The sequence below is a fragment of the Oryx dammah genome, unplaced genomic scaffold (assembly GCF_014754425.2).
Source record: "Oryx dammah isolate SB20612 unplaced genomic scaffold, SCBI_Odam_1.1 HiC_scaffold_15, whole genome shotgun sequence".
Classification (NCBI taxonomy): Eukaryota; Metazoa; Chordata; class Mammalia; order Artiodactyla; family Bovidae; genus Oryx; species Oryx dammah.
Genome location: NW_024070199.1, coordinates 38,407,682 through 38,426,225, shown reverse-complemented (window position 1 = coordinate 38,426,225; position 18,544 = coordinate 38,407,682). Strand labels below are relative to the sequence as shown.

Below are 18,544 nucleotides of genomic sequence, written 5' to 3'. Positions count from 1 at the left end.
AACCCAGAGTCAGCAAATGCTCCCAGGGGGAAGTCTGCTGCAAACTGTCAGCTCACGTCCCTGATTCTACTTCAGAATTTTAGGCCCTTTCATCATCTTTCCTTTAGCAATTCTCTAAGATCTTTTTAGATAACTTTCATATTTTGTCTGGTCTTTCTAGTTCTCTAATAGAGCACTGGTCAGCTAGAAGCAACTCCATCCTATTAAAAGTCAGCACTTTTAAAAGTGTTTATTTTCTTCCTTTGATCTCTGAAAACTAACTGCCCCAAGCCATCAATTTACATCACATCTTAAAAATATATTCCTACTGCTAAGTGAAAAAAGAAAACCAAACTATGTTATGGCATAGTCCCCATAATCACAACTGTATATAAAATATAAATACATAGCATCAAAGATACGATATGCCATTTTTTCTTTTGTAAAAGTTTCTGAAATATTACACTGTCTGTAACAAATTATGCAAGTAAATGTCGATTGTCAAGGAGGGGAGGGAGAAGGAACTCAGTGACTGAGATACAGAAGTGGGAAGACTAATTGCACAAATATAACTTCAATTTTGTATCACATGAATGCATTAACTATCAAGATAAAGAAAGAAACAAAGGAAGAAAGAGGGAGGGAGGGAAGGAGGGAGGTGGGAAGGAAGGGAGGAAGGAAGGAAGGAACACACACACACACACATACACACACCCAAGAGACTCCTGGGACTACAAAGTGCCATTTATACTGGGAGTGAGGACAACAGACATTTGATTGTACTTACTAGTTGCAGAGACTGCAGAGAACAATCCAGCCCTGATTCATTTGGGGACACAAAAAATCTCCTATCTATCAGGGATTGTGATGAGCAAAGGGGATAATATTCTTGTAAAAGCTTTTATGAAAAGATTCAAAATTGTGCTATTGTCATTTTTTGTACAGACGAAGGTACAGTACACATAGATGGTGGTTTTGTTAGGACTTTTTAGATCACGTCTCCCAGTTATAGGGGATGAGATCTTAGGTATTTTCTTAGAACTCTGTAGCATTCTTTTAAAATATCTGATAAATCTTGACAGCACAGCTGATTAACTACAGCCTCTCTTTCCCAAGGACTTCATTGTAGGCTTCTAAACTAGGGGTCAGCATACCATGGCCTGAGCGCACATCTAGCCCGTTTTGTATGACCCTCAAGTTAAGATTAGATTTACATTTTCATGTGGTTGAAACAAAATCTAAATATTTCTGACATGGGTCATTCATCTGAGTTTCATCTCTGGCTGCTTTTCTGCTTTGATGTCAAAGTTGAGTAATCGTAACAGAGGCCACATGGCCCTCAAGATCTAAAATATTTACTATCTGACCTTTAACAGGAAAAGTTTGCCAACTCCTGGACCAAAGTACTTCTGAATAATGAGTTTCATGGGGCAGCTTTCTGGTGGGGTGGACGGACCGCACCCTTGTCTTTTGCCAAGAAACCTCCTAGCGCTCTCCCATTCCAACACTGGGCTCAGTCACATGATTTGCTTTGACCAATGGGAATTGAAGAGACACAGTAGAGGCTTGAACTGGGGTTGCTCCCTATAGCTTGATTTCCTGCTTCTTTGCCACTGTCTAGTCAACCGACCCAGGCAAGCCTGATGGACAATCAGTCATGTGAAGCAGAGTCATTGTAGCAGAGGTCAGCCTAGGTTAGCCAGAAGTCAATGATCTCAAGATCATGACAGCTGCCTGGCTGACCCACAGCTGACCACAGACACGTGTGTAAGCCCAGCAGAAACTACCCAAACCCAGTCAGATGAGCTGAGCCCCAACACTCAAGAGTCATGCCACCAAAGTGTAGTGGTGGGTCTGTTACACGCAACTATTTCAGCAATAGAAAACTGATACTACGGGCACACGAATGTTTAAAATTTCTTTTGCCAAAAGAGGCTAGGCAACATTTCACTCTCCTGAGGACAATGCTGGGCTCTGACAAGGGGAAAGACTGAATAAAACATGGCAATCTAAAACTCCAGAGATGGGGGTGGGGCATCAGATCACATCTTTTCTGCAAAAATATCTTGTACTCACAATGGGATTCAAGGAATACCCATATCTGCTCTGTGGCTCAATCTGCCCACCTGACCAAGCAGATGCTAAGGCTAGGCTAGGCTAGGACTTGGCATTCCTCTTAACCACAGAGGGACTGAGCAAGGCAGACTCCATCATTTATGGAAAAGAATTTATTTCCTATTTATACAATGTAAAAAAAAGTACCTTGGGTATAAAATCTAAATGTTTGAGGTGTGCTCAGTCAGGAGCCCAGAAAAGTCACTCTTTGCATCCGTCAATCATCAGTGTGCAGTGCAAACAGAGCCGGGGCTGGGAGCTCCTCCTGTACTAGGGTCAGTGGAAAGTTCCCTTGGGAAAAAGCCGTGGAGCCCTTGGTGAGGAAGTGGGGCAGAGAGCGGGAAGGAAAGGGGGCAGGGCTGCAGCAGGAGGCTGGAAAGGGATGATGTTCAGGAGTCTGCACTGGGGACACTTTAATGTGCTAGAGGGAGGCTCCGCCTCTTCACCTGCTGCACGCTGACTGGCTGGGGCCTGTCCTCAGAATGTCAAGCTACTTCCTAGCACACAGGGCGACCGCCCCCTCTGCAGAGCCCCCAGTGAGACTTCTGTCAGGAAGGAAAGGCGTTCATCGATGTGACAGAAAATGGTCACCTTCGAACTTGCATGAACTCCTTGCGCAGCCATAAAGAGTCCTGGTAGAAGCGAGGGTCGCCTAGCCTCACAGCTGTCCGTTTGTAAAAGTAACAGTACAACACCGCTGCTGTGGAGAATAAACAGGAAAGAAGAGTCAGGGATGCACCCGAGTGTTTGTTTCCGGGGAAGAACATGACCAGATGAGGCTGAGGGGCCCTGTCTCATGATTTCCCAGTGACTCCCAGAAAGGGCAGAGGGCAGTGGTCTCTCCTGGTCTTGGCATGGCTGTTCCACTCATCTCACGCCGGTTGTGGTGGGCTGGGAAGCCAGGATCAAGGCCCTCGCTGCCAGAGCCACAGGTGGGGCCAAAGTGAGGCCTGAGGTTGCTGTGGTTCTTACCTAGCCTCTGGAATACAAACAATGTTTGAAGTCCATCTGTCCAGACAAAGCGGTTGGAGTTTTTCCAGCGTAAGTTCTGAAGGAGACAAGAGTAAACAGAGAAAAGTGAATGGCCAGATGAGGCCCTGACATCTCCAGCCTGGTGAGCTGCAGAGATGCTGCTTGATTTAGTATCAGGCTAATCTCACCCCCTTCTTTCTTTCCACAAGCCAAAGGAGTGTTTCTCAAATAAGTTTCAGCAAGTCCCCTTGTGTTTTGCTGCAGAGGAAGTAATTCTTTTAACCCCGAGGGAGTAAGTTTGAACTAAGCCATTTATTTCCTTTCATCCCATTGCCTTAGCCAATGAGAAATGATACACATTATCTCAGGAGTTCAGCATGGTCACTGTCTTGCCTTGGAAATCTGAGGCTTGATTCCTGTCAGATAAAGGCTTGGTGCACTCAGGGTTTAATCAGATTAGCAGCTTCACAGTACAAAGCCAGGACTATTTTGGCTCTAGGAACCTGAGCAGAGACAATCCTCTCTGGGAAGCACCTTGAGACTTTGGCACTGTGCTGCGTCTCCCCTGTGAGTTCTTGTTCTCTCTGTGGAATTGCAGGGGCAATCTAATGGGAGGTTTAGTCTGAGAAGGTGCCTTTAGTAAAGAAATGCCTAGAGAACCCTGAGGTTTTAATGTGTTCCATTAAATGAGTACAAAGAAACACATGAGATACCCACAGAGAAGAATTTGTGGAGAAGAAATCTGAAGGAATTCCCTGGTGGCCCAGTGGTTAGGACTCCGCACTTCCAATGCAGGGAGAATGGGTTTGATCACTGGTCGGGGAACTAAAAGCCCATAAGTCACTGTTGCTGTTGCTGTTAAGTCGCTTCAGTTGTGTCCGACTCTGTGTGACCCCACAGACGGCTGCCCACCAGGCTCCCCTGTCCCTGGGATTCTCCAGGCAAGAACACTGGAGTGGGTTGCCATTTCCTTCTCCAATGCATGAAAGTGAAAAGTGAAAGTGAAGTCGCTCAGTCGTGTCCGACTCTTAGTGACCCCATGGACTGCAGCCTACCAGGCTCCTCCACCATGGGATTTTCCAGGCAAGAGTACTGGAGTGGGTTGCCATTGCCTTCTCCCATTAAGTCACTAGGTACGGCAAAAAAAAAAAAAAAGAAATCTGAAACCACGACAACTGGATCTGCTTGAGGCCTATGTTAGAACCAGAGGGAGGCATCTTGGACGCTCGTTCTCCTAATGTAAGTGATGGGGACACAGCAGAGGGCTCGTGGCACTCCTGCCTGGCTATTTCCCATGGGACACTGATGCCTAAGAATACCCTGTATCAACACGCACCTGCCCAAACAGCTAATGATGGAACAGATTCAATTTCCTGTTTTAACCTGCAGGTCTTCTGGGGCAAAAAGAATCAAACGTTCCACACACAAGTGCCCCTCAACTCCTGGATAAGGGTGTTCTTCAACATATGAGGTTGAGAAAAAGTACCTTATGAAATTCTCATGTGTCGAGCTCCAGGCTGGACCACATTCATTCCACCTGTTTCTTATAAAGGATTCTGTGAGATAAACATCCAGAGCTGCTGGGTTCCCACAGATAAGACATTCCAAGTCCTTTAAGGACTCAGAGCCTCCTTCTTACCATGACCCAGACATGAAGAGAGATGCTCAGGGCGAAGTACACAGCTGTCAGGATGATGGTCCCTTTGAACTTATGGAAGAGGAGGTTGACCAGGCCAGCCTGGAAGACGAAGGTGTTGAAGAACATGAGGAAAATGATGATGATGTTGAAGAGGATTGCAATATCCTGGATGCTGCAAACATGGAAAACAAAAGGACAGCCAAATCGAGGCCTGCAGAGCATCCAAGAGTCGGCCCTGAATCCTAAGGGACACCATGAGGTCTTTCCTTGCCTCTGAACCCCGCCCCGCAGAGGTAGTGTGGGTTTTGGACCCCAAATGACATGAAATTAAAACTACCCGCTACCTATTGGTCCCATCAGTTGAGTTGCAGTCTATGGACAAGGCTTTCCTGCTGACACTCCCAACTCAACAAGCCTCTGAGGCACCTGTGAGAAGCAGCTAGTTTCCTCCTTGTATCCATAAAATGCCAGCCCTGTCAAATAACCTGGTGCCTAGTGCCATTCAAGTGTTGGTTCAAATGTCCCCTCTTCAGAAACTTTTCTTTCACGCCACTACCTTCTTCTCCCCATTCTACATACTTTATATCTACTGTATAACATTTATTACTATTTGAAGTTATTAAAATATTTGTCTCTCTCCACTAGAATGGAAATTCCATCAAACAGAACTTGTCAGGTCTACCACTACAACTATAGCACTGTCTGGTAGGCTGATGAACATTTCCTGAGTGAAGACAGGGTCTAAAATTGTGGTTTTCTGTTTAGAACTTGCCTCATGGAGACTAAAAATCACTGTGGACGAAAAATGACAATAGCTTCCATCCTCTGGGATGCATATATGTTATCAATATGGTTATTCTGGAAATTTCCTGGTGGTTCAGTGGTTATGAATCTGCCTTCCAATGCAGGGGATGCAGGTTTAATCCTGGTCAGGGAACTAAGATCCCACATGCCACAGGGCAACTAGAGAGCCTGTGCTGCAACGAAAACCCAGAACAGCCCCCCACCAAAAAAAGACTATTTTTACTCAGGGCGAGGGCAGTGAAGGCGCCAAGTCCTAACCCCTGGACAGCCAGGAAGTCCCTGATAACCCCTTTATCTGACATTTTGCAACCCTGTTTCATGGCACTGTAAGACACTTTCTACTCACAGATGGAGATAATGACAGTGTCAACAATCTGACCCTCTTTTTCTACGTGCACTGCTTCCTCTGTCCCAAACCCTTGTTAGAAGTATATCAAAGCGGAAGTATCAAAACAGTGTATCCTGTGACATGTCTATGGACCATGGAGTACCCAAGACAAACTGCAATTTTATTTTCCCTGATATTTCTCTATTAATAACTTTAAAATGCTAAATCATGCTTTTCTGAAATGACTGGGTTGAGCTGCGCAGTCCCACTCACATGAAGAGCACCAGCTGTATGACTGGAGCTGTTCGGAGAAGCTCAGAGAAGGAATTGACAAAGAGGTCATAGGACAGCAGCAGGAACTGCAGGGAGAGCACCAGGCTGTAGTTACTGGTCTGAAGCATCTTCCTCCTGCTCTCCTGTGTCCCCAAGGGCACATTCCACAGTTCCTCAGAAAACAACTACTGGTCCTCCGCCAGGCACTGAGTTCTTCAGAATGGCAGCTGCTTCCCTTGCTCTAAGACAAGGGTCTGTTAAAACCAAAAAAAAAAAAAAAAGAAAAGAGAGAAAGAGAGGTTAGAAATTCAACAGTACAATAAATATTTACTTAGGACCTACTATGTGCCAGGCACCATTCTAGATGCTTGTGATACATCGATGACAAAACCAACAACAAAAAATGCCAACTAGTCATTCCTTCCAGGGACCCTCACCCTCAAACCTGTCTCCATGCCTGGAACCCTCTAAATGTAGAGCTCTTTCTAACCAGTTTTGAGTCCAAAGGAATCTACGGAAAATACACAAAGTGACTGTCTGGTCATATAGTGATAATAATTCCAATTGCAGAAGCCAATCTTTGTATATCACTTATAATTCTAAGCAGAACATTATTTAAATCTCTCCATTACCCTTGAGGTGGAAGACACACTATTACTCTCTCCATTTTATAGAGGGGACAACTGAAGCCCAGGGAGGTAAAATAATTTGTCCAACGTCATATCGCTAGTAATTGGCAGGGCTAGCATTCAGATCTAGGCAGTCTGGGTCTGGACTCTGAGTGCTTAACTACTGCTCAAAGCGGCCTCTTACAAAACTGACAGGTTTACATGCAACTAGGCAGGAAAGGGCTTCCCAGGTGGTTCAGTGGTAAAGAATCCACCTGCCAATGCAGGAGACATGGGTTTGATCCCTGGGTTGGGAAGATCCCCTAGAGGAGGAAATGGCAACCCACTCCAGTATTCTTGCCTGGAAAATTCAGTGGACAGAAAAGCCTCGTGGCTACAGTCCATGGGGTCACAAAGAGTCAGACACAACTGAGCATGCACACAGGCAGGAAAAACATTGGCAGAGAAGTGGTTAATGGTGTAGGCAGAAAAAGCTGAGAGGAAATAGTGCTCTTCTAACGTTAAAGATTATGGTAGCGACACAATGGCACCAGGTAAGGGGGGCTGGGCCTTTATTTTCATTTATTCCAAGACAAAGAAGCTGCTCTGGGGTTGTCCTATGACCCTCTCCAGCTGGATCAAATCCATAAGCAAATTTCAAAATGTTCTGAAGTGTTACAGAATGATTAAATCAACATCTGTAAAATGTTACTTTACAAACTGCATATTTACTTCCTTATTTAATCCTATATCCATTTTAAGAACTAGCATATAGCCCCACTTTACACAGAGGCTCTGAGAAGTTGCAGAACCTCGTCCACCTCACCTAATGAAGTCCCACTGAGGATGTACACTGTGGTTTTCTCTGAGCCGAGTTTCCTTATTCATCAAATAACATTGATAGTATCACCTATGTACCCGCACCATGATAAACTTGCCAACCAAAATAAATTCCTTTAGTCCTCGAAACTACTCTGCAAGATGGGAAAGAATTATCCGCATTCTACAGGCAAGGACAGTGTCAGAGTTCAAGCCGTTCCTCCAGGATTCACAACTAGGTGTGATACGAAAGCCCATGCTCTTAACCGCTACTTCACAGGCCGCCACAGAAGGCTGTTGTGAGGCTCCGTTAAAAAGAACCGCTCACCGCCATCACTAAAGGAAGGATGACCATCACCTCGGGTTAGCGTAGCGGTGATTTCACAAGGTAATGAAGCAATTCGGTCTTCTCACCGCTATCTGCCGCGTTCCCTCGGTAGAGCAGAGCAATTTTCCCCACCCGTCCCAACCCACTTTTAAATGGGACTGCCTTAGCGAAAAACCAAAACCAAAGCAATTAACAACGCAATTCTGACTTCTGGCCTCTTTACACACTCAACAAGAACTCACCTCAGAGGCCCAACGTCGGTTGTCATGGGGATACCACTCTGGCTTCCGGAAACCGGCTTTAAATTCCGGAAGTAGATGGCGGACGTGGGCTCAGCCTACGCCGTGCTAGACGCTTGTCCTAGGCTTTCTCACCCCGCTGTATGGCCGACTCGGCCGCCATGTTTGGGCCCCCGCTTTTCTGGGCTCGCGTTTCTCCAGGCCTGCCCAGCGTCGCCGCGGCCTGTTCCAGGGCTCCTAGATCCGGCCAAGGCCTCCCGTTCACCCCGCGCGCCTCCTTGCGGAGGGCCAGCCCCTGGCCAGAGGCTTCGCCTTGGCACAAACATTTCCGCTTCAACGGAATCGTGGGGCTGAGGGTGAGGACAGGGCCGACCCGTGACGGCGTTCCTGTTCCCCGGTACCTCGTGGTTAGGGAAGAGACGCCCGCCGAACTGGAGTTGGGGGTCAGCGCCTTGGCGCCCGAGAGCTGGGGACCCCGAGATCCCGGACTTCATTTCCCAGGTGGCCACGCGCGCGACCGGAAGTATGCGCGCCTATAAGAGGACAATACCCCCCCCCCCCCCCAGCTTTTCGGCTCTAGTGCAGAGGTGCGTGGTGGTCGGGAGTGTTGCTGAGAGTCTCTCTCCATCTTTCAGGAGCCAAGGGAGCAGCGGCTCTGGCGCGGGTTGGCAAGAGACGGGGCTCGGAGACCCCAGTCCCCTTGCGTCTCACTGTGGTTCGGGGGTGAGAAACAGCCCTGGCTGGGAGTTCAGGGATCTGGGTTCGAGTGCTAGCTTTGCTACTATCTCGTTTCGCGCTGTCACGAGCCCTCTCTCTAAGTTTTCTCTCCTAGGAAATGGACACCATTCTCCATGCCCTTCCTTCCACAGGTGGTGGTTGTAACGCACGAAAACTTTTCGGAAGTCGCAGTCAGCAGGCGGAACCTACCTTTTCACCCAAGGTTCAGTTGAGTTCAGTCGCTCAGTCGTGTCCGACTCTGCGACCCCATGAACTGCAGCACGCCAAGCCTCCCTGCCCATCACCAGCTCCATTGAGTCGGTGATGCCAAGGTTAGCTGGGACCAAGGTGGTCCTGGCGGCTGGCGAGTCAAGGATCAGTCTCTGGACACTTGGGTCAGACCAGAGCACCGTGCGAAGGGCGTTCCTGTAATCACTCTGGCGCTCAGGAGGACCTTGCTTATCTATCTCCTGCCTGGTATTTAAGGCCTCTCACTCCTGAGTCCCTGACTTTAAGGAAGCTCCGTTTGGAAGTGAGGCGTCCTTGGAGCTGAGGGGGAGTCAACCTGGAGTCTTTTACCAGCTCTGCCACTCACCTTGGCCGAGTCACTTTCATAGTTTGGGCCCCAGTATTTTTAATCTGTAAGATAAAAGTTTAGGATTTGAGCTCTAACGCTGGGTCTCAAGATTCCTAAAGCCCCCCCACCATTCATCTGAAAAGTGGGAGGAGCCAACAGCCCTTCCTATGCCTTGATCTATTTGCACTTCTAAGTGCTTGTGAAAAAGTTTGGAATTGTGGGTTTCCCTAATACTAGGGCTGAGTAGGATATACCCATTTTCTGCCCCAGGGCTTGATCTGTGTTAGTGCAGCTTGGGAGAATCCTTTTTGCTTAGGGACTGAGAGTGTGTTAGGTTGGGAGAGTACAACTCTTTAGATCAGGGTCAACAAACATGACCCACAGGCCAAATCTGGCTGGCCTGAATGGGTTTTACATTTTTCAGTGATTGAAAAGAAGGATATTTTGTGACGAGGAAATGATATAAAAACTGAAATTTCAGTGTCCATAGTTTTTTGAACACAGCCCGTACATTTGTGAAAGTATTGTTTATGACTACTTTTGCAGTATATCAAGAGTTGATAGCACAGTTATGACAAACCGTATGGCCTGCAAAGTCCAAGATATTTACTATTCTCACACTTTACAGGACTTTGTGGACTTTTGTCTTCGAATGTGGCTCTACAAGTGCGGGCAGACTAGGAGCCTGCACACGCCCTGAAATCTTAGCACATACTACTCTCTTGGAATAAATGAGAGGATATTCTTAGCATTTGGATTGCAATTTTCACTGCTTTCTTTTTCTCTTCCTTTTGCTCTCCATTTCAAGCAGAGGGAGGGCTTGTCTGTGTACTCTGAGCAGTAAAACATTCCAGCCGGTCTGTCAGGAAAGTGTCCCCATTGTCTATTCCAAGTCTGTCCCAGAGGAGTAATCCAGAATCTCTTCTGGGGGGTGGGTATGGTCCCTTTTGGACATTTTCTTTTTTCCTCTTACAAAGGGAAACAAATTTAAAAGTAGATACTAGCCAGTGGATGGAGCCTACTGATGGGGAGCCCCTTTGTGCTGACACTTCCCTGGAGAGGAGGTGATTGAACATCTGGTGACCTGAAACTTCCGCTGTTCTTACAGGAACGAAGGGGATACCTCAGGCTGGGTAGCAAATTGCTGAGTTAGCAGCTGAGTCCAAAAGCTTCCGGGAAGCAAGTGGAATGATTTTCTCCCTCTAACCTCCTGGAAGCTTATACTTTTCCCCCCCAGCACTCAATTCTTGCTTTCTCAGACTTCTGCCACCTTGGATCCCTTTGTGAGAGCTCCACACCTGTTTCTGGTTAGGTGGACACTTGGCATCGAGAGAGCTGGCACATGGAATCAGGACCACCGAGAGGCTTGGGCAGCCATAGGGGCCATGGGCTTCAGGGTTTCGTTGGTAGTTAGGATGAAATGCTGTAATACTCTTAAGAAAATTTTAATAATTTACAATGTCCTTACATATTTTCTCACTTGATCCTCTGGCAACCTGTGATCAAGTGAAAAACATGGGGTTTTGAAATGGAAATAACCCCTCACAGGATTGTCAAGAGGAGAACATGGGATCAATCATGTGTCTTAAGGTTCTGGTGTGATGTCTGTTCATAGCTGCCTTTCAGTAAGTTATATCCTGTTGCCATGGTTTTCTTTCAGATGAGAAGACAGTCCTTCAGATGTTAAGTGATTTGCTCAAGGAGCCTCAGAGCCTAAGAATTGGAGTCCAGGCCACTACTCTGTCAGCTTGTTCCTGGGTATAAAGGTGAGGGTCAAATGTTTTATTTCCTTGGGAGTTCTTGGCGATTTTAGGGGCCTCTTCTCGTGTTAGCTGGTTCCAGTTGAGGAACCTCAAGTTCCAGAAGCCATGTGTCACTTACTTGGCCTGACTCGTTGGGGACGGTGTGCCTGCCTTGAGAGTTGTTTTCATGCTGAAAGCAGGGACATCCTGTGGCTTTGCAGACTGCCTGCCAACCCTCATGCCCACTTGCCTGGTTTTTAAGAGCAGCTGCTTAGGGGGCTAGGCATTCATCATGCCTGAAACCAGAGTTGGTTTCTGAGTTATCAGATATACGTGGAAACCTCAAAATAAACTCCTTGCTTTCTAGATCGTGAGTTCTTGCTTCCTCTTTTCTCCTCTGGACTTTCCCTAGAGAAGAGAAAGCAGAAGTTGCAGGTCTGGGACCAGCTGCAGGCTTTTAAGATGTGGAGTATGGGGACTGGAGCAAAGACCCTATCTTACCTTCCCATGGGTAGAGGTCACTGTCTGGGGAAGAACTCTGTTGTGGAAGTGGGATCCTATAACACTTTTCTCCCAGGTGGCCTGATTAATAGTGGAGACTGTGAAGTTTGCCTCCCTATGTTAGAACGGAAGGCTTGGGCATTTGTGTTATCTAGCCTGGATTTTGATTTCTGCCCTTTCTTTTTGTGAGGACTGGAAGTATAGTTCTTTACCTCTGGTCCTGTGAGGGGAGACCCATCCTAGGGCTCTGGACTTAGCATCCGGCCACCGCAGAGGAGGCCTCTCTCTAGGGCCAGCCCTGGGGCTGAGCTGGCTGCACTGTACACCGCCAGATGGTGGGGCAGCGCCTCACTCTCACTCATTGTTCATAACCAGAGCTGGGGTCCAGCCTGCCGTCAAGGCTTCATGGGACAGTGCCCAGGCTGATGGCAGGGGAACCACCCTTCCGGCCAAGAGCAAGGTCAATGTTACCTCCTCTAGCTGGCGTGTGGGGTGCACCCGAGCCAGCAGGGGTATGTGATTCCCCCTTCCTCTAGGGCTGCCTGGTCAGAATGGCTGTGGGATGGTTTTACCTGTCTGTCCTGGCACTGTGCTCCCTGGGCTCGATATGCATCCTCTCCACCATCTATTGGATGCGGTACTGGCATGGTGGCTTCGCCTGGGATGGCAGCATGCTTATGTTCAACTGGCACCCGGTGCTCATGGTGACAAGCATGGTGGTGCTCTACAGTGCTGGTGAGTACGGGTTGGCAGCGGACACGTGGTGTGGCCCAGGCCCCTGCGGGGCAGCGTCACAGTGATCATTTTGAAATGTACAGAAGTATCAAATCACTGTGTTATGTAACAGGAAGTAACATAGTGCTGTGTAGGTCAATTATACTTCAAAAACAAACAAGCTTATAGTAAAAGAGATCAGATTTGTGGAGTGAGGGGTCCAGAGAAGGCTATGGCACCCCCACTCCAGTACTCTTGCCTGGAAAATCCCATGGATGGAGGAGCCTGGTAGGAGGAGCCTGGTAGGCTGCAGTCCATGGGGTTGCGAAGAGTTGGACACAACTGAGCGACTTCACTTTCACTTTTCACTTTCATGCATTGGAGAAGCAAATGGCAACTGACTCCAGTGTTCTTGCCTGGAGAATCCCAGGGACGGGGGAGCCTGGTGGGCAGCCGTCTATGGGGTCGCACAGAGTCGGACACAGCTGAAGCGACTTAGTAGCAGCAGCAGCAGCAGCAGAATTGAGGGGTGAAGGGGAGGGGGAATTGAACAAAGGTTGTCAAAAGGCACAGACTTCCAGTTTTAAGATAAATAAGTATTAATGTACAACATGATCAATATCGTTTTTAATACTGCTGTGTGTTATATATGAAAGTTGTTCAGATAGTAAGTCCACAGAGTTGTCATCACAAGAAAAAAATTTTTTCTATTTAATTCTGAATCTGTATGAGAAGATGGGGGTTCACTAAACTTACTGTGGTCATCATTTCATGATGTGTGTGAGGCAAACTGTGAGGTGGGTTCCATTGTCTCCATTTCATAGATGAGGAAACTGAGATTTAGAAAGAAGATGCCAGATAGCTGAGAGGTGGAGCTGGGATTTGGACCTTGGTTATCTAACCGTAAAACTTGTGTCCTTGACAGCTCGCTTCAGTTATGAGAGTTCTTCCAGTTAGATGAAATAATGAATGTGACACCGCTTTCAGCCTGTATATAAAAATGCATACACGTGGCATATATTGTACCACCAGTTCAGCTCAGTCGCTCAGTCGTGTCCAACTCTTGGTGACCCCGGGGACTGCAGCATGCCAGGCTTCCCTGTCCAGACCACCAGGGAATTTCCTAAATTGAAATATTGTTGTTTAGCCACTAACTTATGGACTGTAGCCTGCCCTGCTCTTCTGTCCATGAGATTTCCCAGGCAAGAATACTGGAGCGGGTTGCCATTTCCTTCTCCATGGGATCATCCTGACCCAGGGATCAGACCATGTCTCCTGCACTGGTGGGAGGATTCTTTACCGCTGAGCCACCTGGGAAGTCCAAAAAATTGAAGTATAGTTGATTTACAATGTTATGTTAGTTTCCAATATACACTGATTCAGTTTTATATACACACACACACATATATTCTTTTCCATGATAGTTTATTACAAGATAGTGAATATAGTTCCGTGTTACACACTAGGATCTTACTATTTATCTATTTTATATGTAGTAATTTGTATCTGCTAATCCCAAACTCCTAGTTTATCCCTGCCCCCGCTCCTCCCCTTTATCATGGTCCCTTCTCCCTCTTCATGGCTGATGGCTGCACCAGAAGTGATGGAGGATGGAAGATGCTGGAGAGTTGATACTGGTGTCCTAGCACTTCCTCCTCCCTGTTGGGAAGCTGTTTGGAATCACGGCAGGCTGATTCCCCTGATGCTTGGGTGAGCATGAGGGGAAGAGGCCGAGCCCTGAGACTGCTCTCTCTGACAGCATCGCTGGTCTACCGCCTGCCCCAGTCATGGGTAGGGCCCAGGCTGCCCTGGAAATCCGGCCACGCAGCCATGCATCTGCTGGCCTTCCTCCTGACTGTGCTGGGGCTGCACGCGGTCTTTGAATTTCACAACCACACAAAGATCCCCCATCTCTACTCTCTGCACAGCTGGCTGGGCATCACCACCGTCTTCCTCTTCGCCTGCCAGGTGGGTACTCTCTGACCTCCTTGGGTTCCCACTGGCTGCCCACTCCGGCTGGGGCTTCCCTGGCATCAGCACCAAGTCTTCCTTCTGCTCAGTGCCTGGAGACAGTGTGGCAGGGCGCATGCTGTTAGATCGGCAGTGGGAGGGGCTCTGGGAGGCTGGTGGTTCTCCCATTCACCCTGTTCCACTCTCACCCCTCACACCATCCACTGTGGTCCTGGAGCGCTCTGAGCTAACTCGATCACAGGATGTACCAGGCTGACTCTAAGTCACCTTTTCCACTCTGCTTTTCTGTGAACCAGAAGCAATTCCAGCAGTAGTATCCATATGCTGATTGTAGCCATGTACGAGTTGGGAGTTTTGTGAGCCAGGATAGGAAGGAGGCAGAGACAAACAAGGAGGGCTGGATCTGCGGGAGGGTGGGGGTGTAGCCAGGCTCTTCATGTAGGTGACGTTCCTGTTTGTGTCAGACCACAGGGAGGAGGCTGCAGTGCCTGGCAGGAGGGTTGAGCTTCGAGAGGTGGGCCAGGGCTCATTGACGAGCAGAGGTGCTGACGGGTGGTGTGACCCGGCTTGCCTCTGGTCCCACGCGGTACAGTCAGGTATTTCCCGTGTCCACAGTGGTTCCTGGGCTTCTCGGTCTTCCTGCTGCCCTGGGCATCCATGTGGCTGCGCAGCCTCCTGAAACCCATCCATGTCTTCTTTGGAGCCTCCATTCTCTCTCTCGCCATTGCATCTGTTGTTTCTGGCATTAACGAGAAGCTTTTCTTCAGTTTGTGAGTGTGGGGGGTGCGTGGGACCCCCAACTGTAAGGTGAGGGGCAGGAACAGGGTCTTCAGAAGATGGGTCATAGGACCCGTCTGAGGGAGGGAAGCCTTTGGGGTTGAGCTCGTTCCTGATCTGGAAGGTAATGGACTCATCTTTCTTCAGGCTGAGATTGGTAAACTGGTCACCAAATACTTACTCAGTATCAAAGTGATTCAGAACCTACTCTGTGGCAGAAACTATTCTAAATGTCTCAAATTTAATCCTCCAAGTGCCCTACAGCATTGGTAATGTTGTCACTGCCACGTATAAATTAGGGAACAGAGGCACAGAGAGGTTTAGCAATGTGCCAGTAAGTGGCAGAGCTCTGAGTTAGAGGACTAGAGTTCATACACCTAACCACTACCGTTTTGGGGAGGCAGTGGGGGTGCAGTGAAGAGCAGACAAGATTTGAGGTCAGACCTGGGTATAGATCTTGGCTCTGCCATTCCTAGTTGTGTAACTCAGGACGAGTTCATGTCATGTCTGGGAGCTTCAGCGTCCTCAAGGGTAGATAGCATTCTGCAGACACTAGTCATGGCAGAGACTTAGAAAGTATGTTAATATTCCAGGTTGCAGTGGGCCCTGGGAAGTCTTTCTCATCCTCTGTTAGTGGCATTGGGTCCTGCATTGGGCAAAAACAGGTAGAAGTTTATCAAGGGCCTGCATTGTTTTGTCATCCTCAGGAAAAATGGCACCAAGTCATACTCCAACTTGCCCAGTGAGGCTGTCTTTGCCAACTGTGCTGGGATGCTGGTGGTGGTCTTCGGGCTGCTGGTGCTCTATATCCTACTGGCTTCATCTTGGAAACGCCCAGAGCCAGGGATGCAGGCCGAGAGAGAGGTATGGGGTCTTGGTCTCCTGTTTCAGGTTGGGGTAGGGCCGGGTCTAGGGAGGGGTCACCCACTAAAGGCTTGGGCTTTGCCAGGAAGACAAACCCAGTAACATGGTGGGAAACCAAGTCGCTTGAAGGTGGGGTTCTGCTGGCTGACGGGGAGCACCAGAGTGAACCCAGCACTTCCTGTCGTGGCGAGTGCAGCTGCTCCTAGGGGCCTGTCTGCTGGGGGGGGCAGGGGGTTCCTCCCCTCCCCAGATGGCTGTGGTCTCACAGGGAGGTGTGGCCTTACCTTCCCCAAGGAAGGGCTGTAGTGTGACGAGGAGGAGGTGTGCTGATTTCTGCTTCTCCAGCTTCAGAGCTCATCTAGTGGGATGGGAGATTTCCTCGTGGGGGTGTGGTGACCGGTTGAGGGCTTGGGCCATGTAGGCACCTGAGGGATGGGGTGTGTTGGTTGAGGGACTCTGGGGATTCCTTGAACAGTGTGGTGGCTGGACTTGGGGCTCACCCTGCAGGTTGGGGTCTGTCTGAGCAGCTCAGGCCTGGTGGGACTCTTACAGGTCACGGGCCATTTTGACAGCTGCTTGTCTTTCCAGGCCCTGTTGCGTGGCGGGGAGTGAAGCAGGAAGGGGCTCCCAGGAGCAGTCGGTGTGCAGTCTAAACTCCTCCCTGAAGTTCTGCTCTCGCTGGTTGCGGGCCCCAGGCTCCCCTTGCCTCTGGGTGGGCCTGCTCCCCCACAGCCTGCCCATGTGCTTTCCTTGAGGGCTTTGGCTGCTCTGCCCCTTCTTGGCATTGACTTCTCAGGTCATCCATTTGCCCCTGGCCTTCTTGCCCTGGCTGCTCATGCTGTTGCTGCTTCTATGAAGTCAAGTTCGCTTCCGCTCATACCCCTAAGGATGTGGTAGGGAATGCTGAGGACTCAGATAAGCTGGGAATTGAGTGCCATCCACATTGTGAAGAGTGGAGGAGCCAGGGCTTCCATTGGCTTTCCCCCGAAGTTTAGGCTGCTGCCCTGGCCAGGCTGCATCTGCTCTTGTAACCTCCCATCCAGCCCACCAGGACACGAGGCCGGGTGGGAACGCCAGAGGTGATGCTGGAAGGAGAGCGGGGACTGGCAGAGCCGCTTCTGCAGAAGAGAAGCTGAGGGCCGGCTGCTTGCTACTCATTTCCTGTCGCTGCCTTCTGTGTCTACGTGTTCTACGTGCTCTGCTAGCTGCTGCTGCGACTGGGGCCTGGATCCTGGCTCTTCCCTGTGACTGACATGCCCGTCACTGCTGCACAGCCCTGCGTAACCTGCTCTTCTGAGAAGAGCCTGTCCAGCTGTCCCTCGGAGTAGCAGACCTCTTCCCTTTCCCTTACTGGGTCCAAGCTCGCCTGCCTGTCCCCAGGTGGGATCAACCTTGCGCTCACCAGGGCCCTTGCCCAGCCATCTTCATTCTGCTGCTCACCATCAAACGTGCCAATGTTGCGGTGCACTGTACCCAGCAGAGCCCTGGGAGCCATTGCCACCCCCAGGGGCAACCCTAGCTGAGCATCCAGGTGCCTCAGTTGCCCCTCCCACCCCCCCCATGGCTGCTTGCCTAGCAGACAAGTCTCTGGTGTGACGCAAGTGTGAGGTGTTGCTTTTCTCCCAGTGAGACTGGGGTGGCAGGGCTTGCTCCTAAGTGTTGGCACTGCCCTCTGCACACACCCTGCCAGGTCCCAGGCTCCATGCTGCTGTGCTTAGGTGACAAGCAGCAGGATACCTGGTGTCCTGACTTCTGGCAGGAGGCAACAAGGCTGACTGTCTGCCCCACCTCAAGTGGCCAGATGCTGGCAAGAGGGCTGTGACTGAACCTCCCAAGCGCCTGAGACCCTCCAAAGGCACTGGGATGACCGCCAGGCACGCTGGTCACAAGACCAGCTCCTCCTTTTCTCCACGTGGGTAGGCATTTGACTTATGAGGCTTGATTTTCATTAAATGTTTTTAAGAATCAAAGGCTTCTGTGCTGAAATGACACTGTGACGTGAGCTTGGGCCATTTGCAGAAGCCATGGGCTAGTTCTGACCCTCAGACTTGGGGAGGGACAAACCCAAAGGCACCAAAGGTCCACATGACTCTCTTCCTGCAATTGCATGTGATTCTGGGTTCCTGAACTTGTCCTTAAAAGTAAACAGCCTTTGAGGATTTGGTTATCTTACCAGGAAGGAGCTGTTTCCTCTTTCATTTTCTGGAACACAAGACTCAAAAAGGCTTAAATGATTTGCCTGAGGTCACCCAGCCAGGCAATGGCAGAGTTGGGATCCACAGGCCAGGTGTCTGAGGCCAGAGTTTCCTTCCCAGCTGCTGGGCGTGTGTACCTGTGCCCACCGATCACTGTGCCTATGACTGGCGACCCGTGGTGTGTCTGATGGGTGGGGGACCCTGGGCAGAGAAGGGGAAGCCAAGGTGTTGAGGAAGCCTGCAATCAAGTTTGGGCAAAATAAGTGGTCCCAGTGTGACGAGCTGAGACCATCTAGTGGTGGAGCAGAGGACTTGGAAGGAGCTGGATGCGGACATGGGATGCTAGCAACCCCCAGTGAGTGAGCATCTAGATGGTCTCCGG

General features: G+C 49.4%; 2 protein-coding genes across 11 annotated transcripts; one reads left to right on the top strand and one right to left on the bottom strand.

The window, feature by feature from the left end:
* Window positions 1-213: 213 nt before the first annotated feature.
* On the bottom strand, window positions 214-8,535 carry TMEM138 (transmembrane protein 138). Of its 5 annotated transcripts, none has more exons than XM_040255966.1 (5): window positions 8,108-8,319; window positions 6,111-6,364; window positions 4,706-4,877; window positions 3,067-3,142; window positions 214-2,794 (listed from the first exon to the last, which is right to left on the bottom strand). In XM_040255966.1, the coding sequence occupies exons 2-5, from the start codon at window positions 6,236-6,238 to the stop codon at window positions 2,682-2,684; spliced, it is 489 nt and encodes a 162-aa protein (XP_040111900.1). In that variant the 5' UTR covers window positions 6,239-6,364; window positions 8,108-8,319; the 3' UTR covers window positions 214-2,681. The 5 variants fall into 5 exon arrangements, with proteins under 5 accessions (XP_040111900.1, XP_040111901.1, XP_040111896.1 ...); XM_040255967.1 differs by lacking the exon at window positions 8,108-8,319 and adding an exon at window positions 7,545-8,105; XM_040255962.1 differs by having other exon boundaries at window positions 214-3,142; window positions 8,108-8,535.
* LOC120874530 (cytochrome b ascorbate-dependent protein 3) lies at window positions 8,175-17,932 on the top strand. Of its 6 annotated transcripts, none has more exons than XM_040255956.1 (7): window positions 8,175-8,827; window positions 11,059-11,164; window positions 12,178-12,376; window positions 14,115-14,323; window positions 14,942-15,096; window positions 15,811-15,967; window positions 17,011-17,932. In XM_040255956.1, the coding sequence occupies exons 3-7, from the start codon at window positions 12,193-12,195 to the stop codon at window positions 17,101-17,103; spliced, it is 798 nt and encodes a 265-aa protein (XP_040111890.1). In that variant the 5' UTR covers window positions 8,175-8,827; window positions 11,059-11,164; window positions 12,178-12,192; the 3' UTR covers window positions 17,104-17,932. The 6 variants fall into 6 exon arrangements, with proteins under 6 accessions (XP_040111890.1, XP_040111893.1, XP_040111892.1 ...); XM_040255959.1 differs by having other exon boundaries at window positions 8,525-8,605; XM_040255958.1 differs by having other exon boundaries at window positions 8,539-8,627.
* Window positions 17,933-18,544: the final 612 nt, after the last annotated feature.

Excerpts from the sequence above, each read along its gene's own strand:
- TMEM138 (XM_040255962.1), bottom strand. The coding sequence starts at position 6,238 with ATGCTTCAGACCAGTAACTACAGCCTGGTGCTCTCCCTGCAGTTCCTG. Across the intron at positions 4,878-6,110 it reads ATACAGCTGGTGCTCTTCAT|CATCCAGGATATTGCAATCC; the intron begins GTGAGTGGGACT and ends CCATGTTTGCAG. Across the intron at positions 3,143-4,705 it reads CTCTTCATGTCTGGGTCATG|AACTTACGCTGGAAAAACTC; the intron begins GTAAGAAGGAGG and ends TGTCTCCTTCAG.
- LOC120874530 (XM_040255956.1), top strand. The coding sequence starts at position 12,193 with ATGGCTGTGGGATGGTTTTACCTGTCTGTCCTGGCACTGTGCTCCCTG. Across the intron at positions 12,377-14,114 it reads GGTGGTGCTCTACAGTGCTG|CATCGCTGGTCTACCGCCTG; the intron begins GTGAGTACGGGT and ends TCTCTCTGACAG. Across the intron at positions 14,324-14,941 it reads TCTTCCTCTTCGCCTGCCAG|TGGTTCCTGGGCTTCTCGGT; the intron begins GTGGGTACTCTC and ends CCGTGTCCACAG.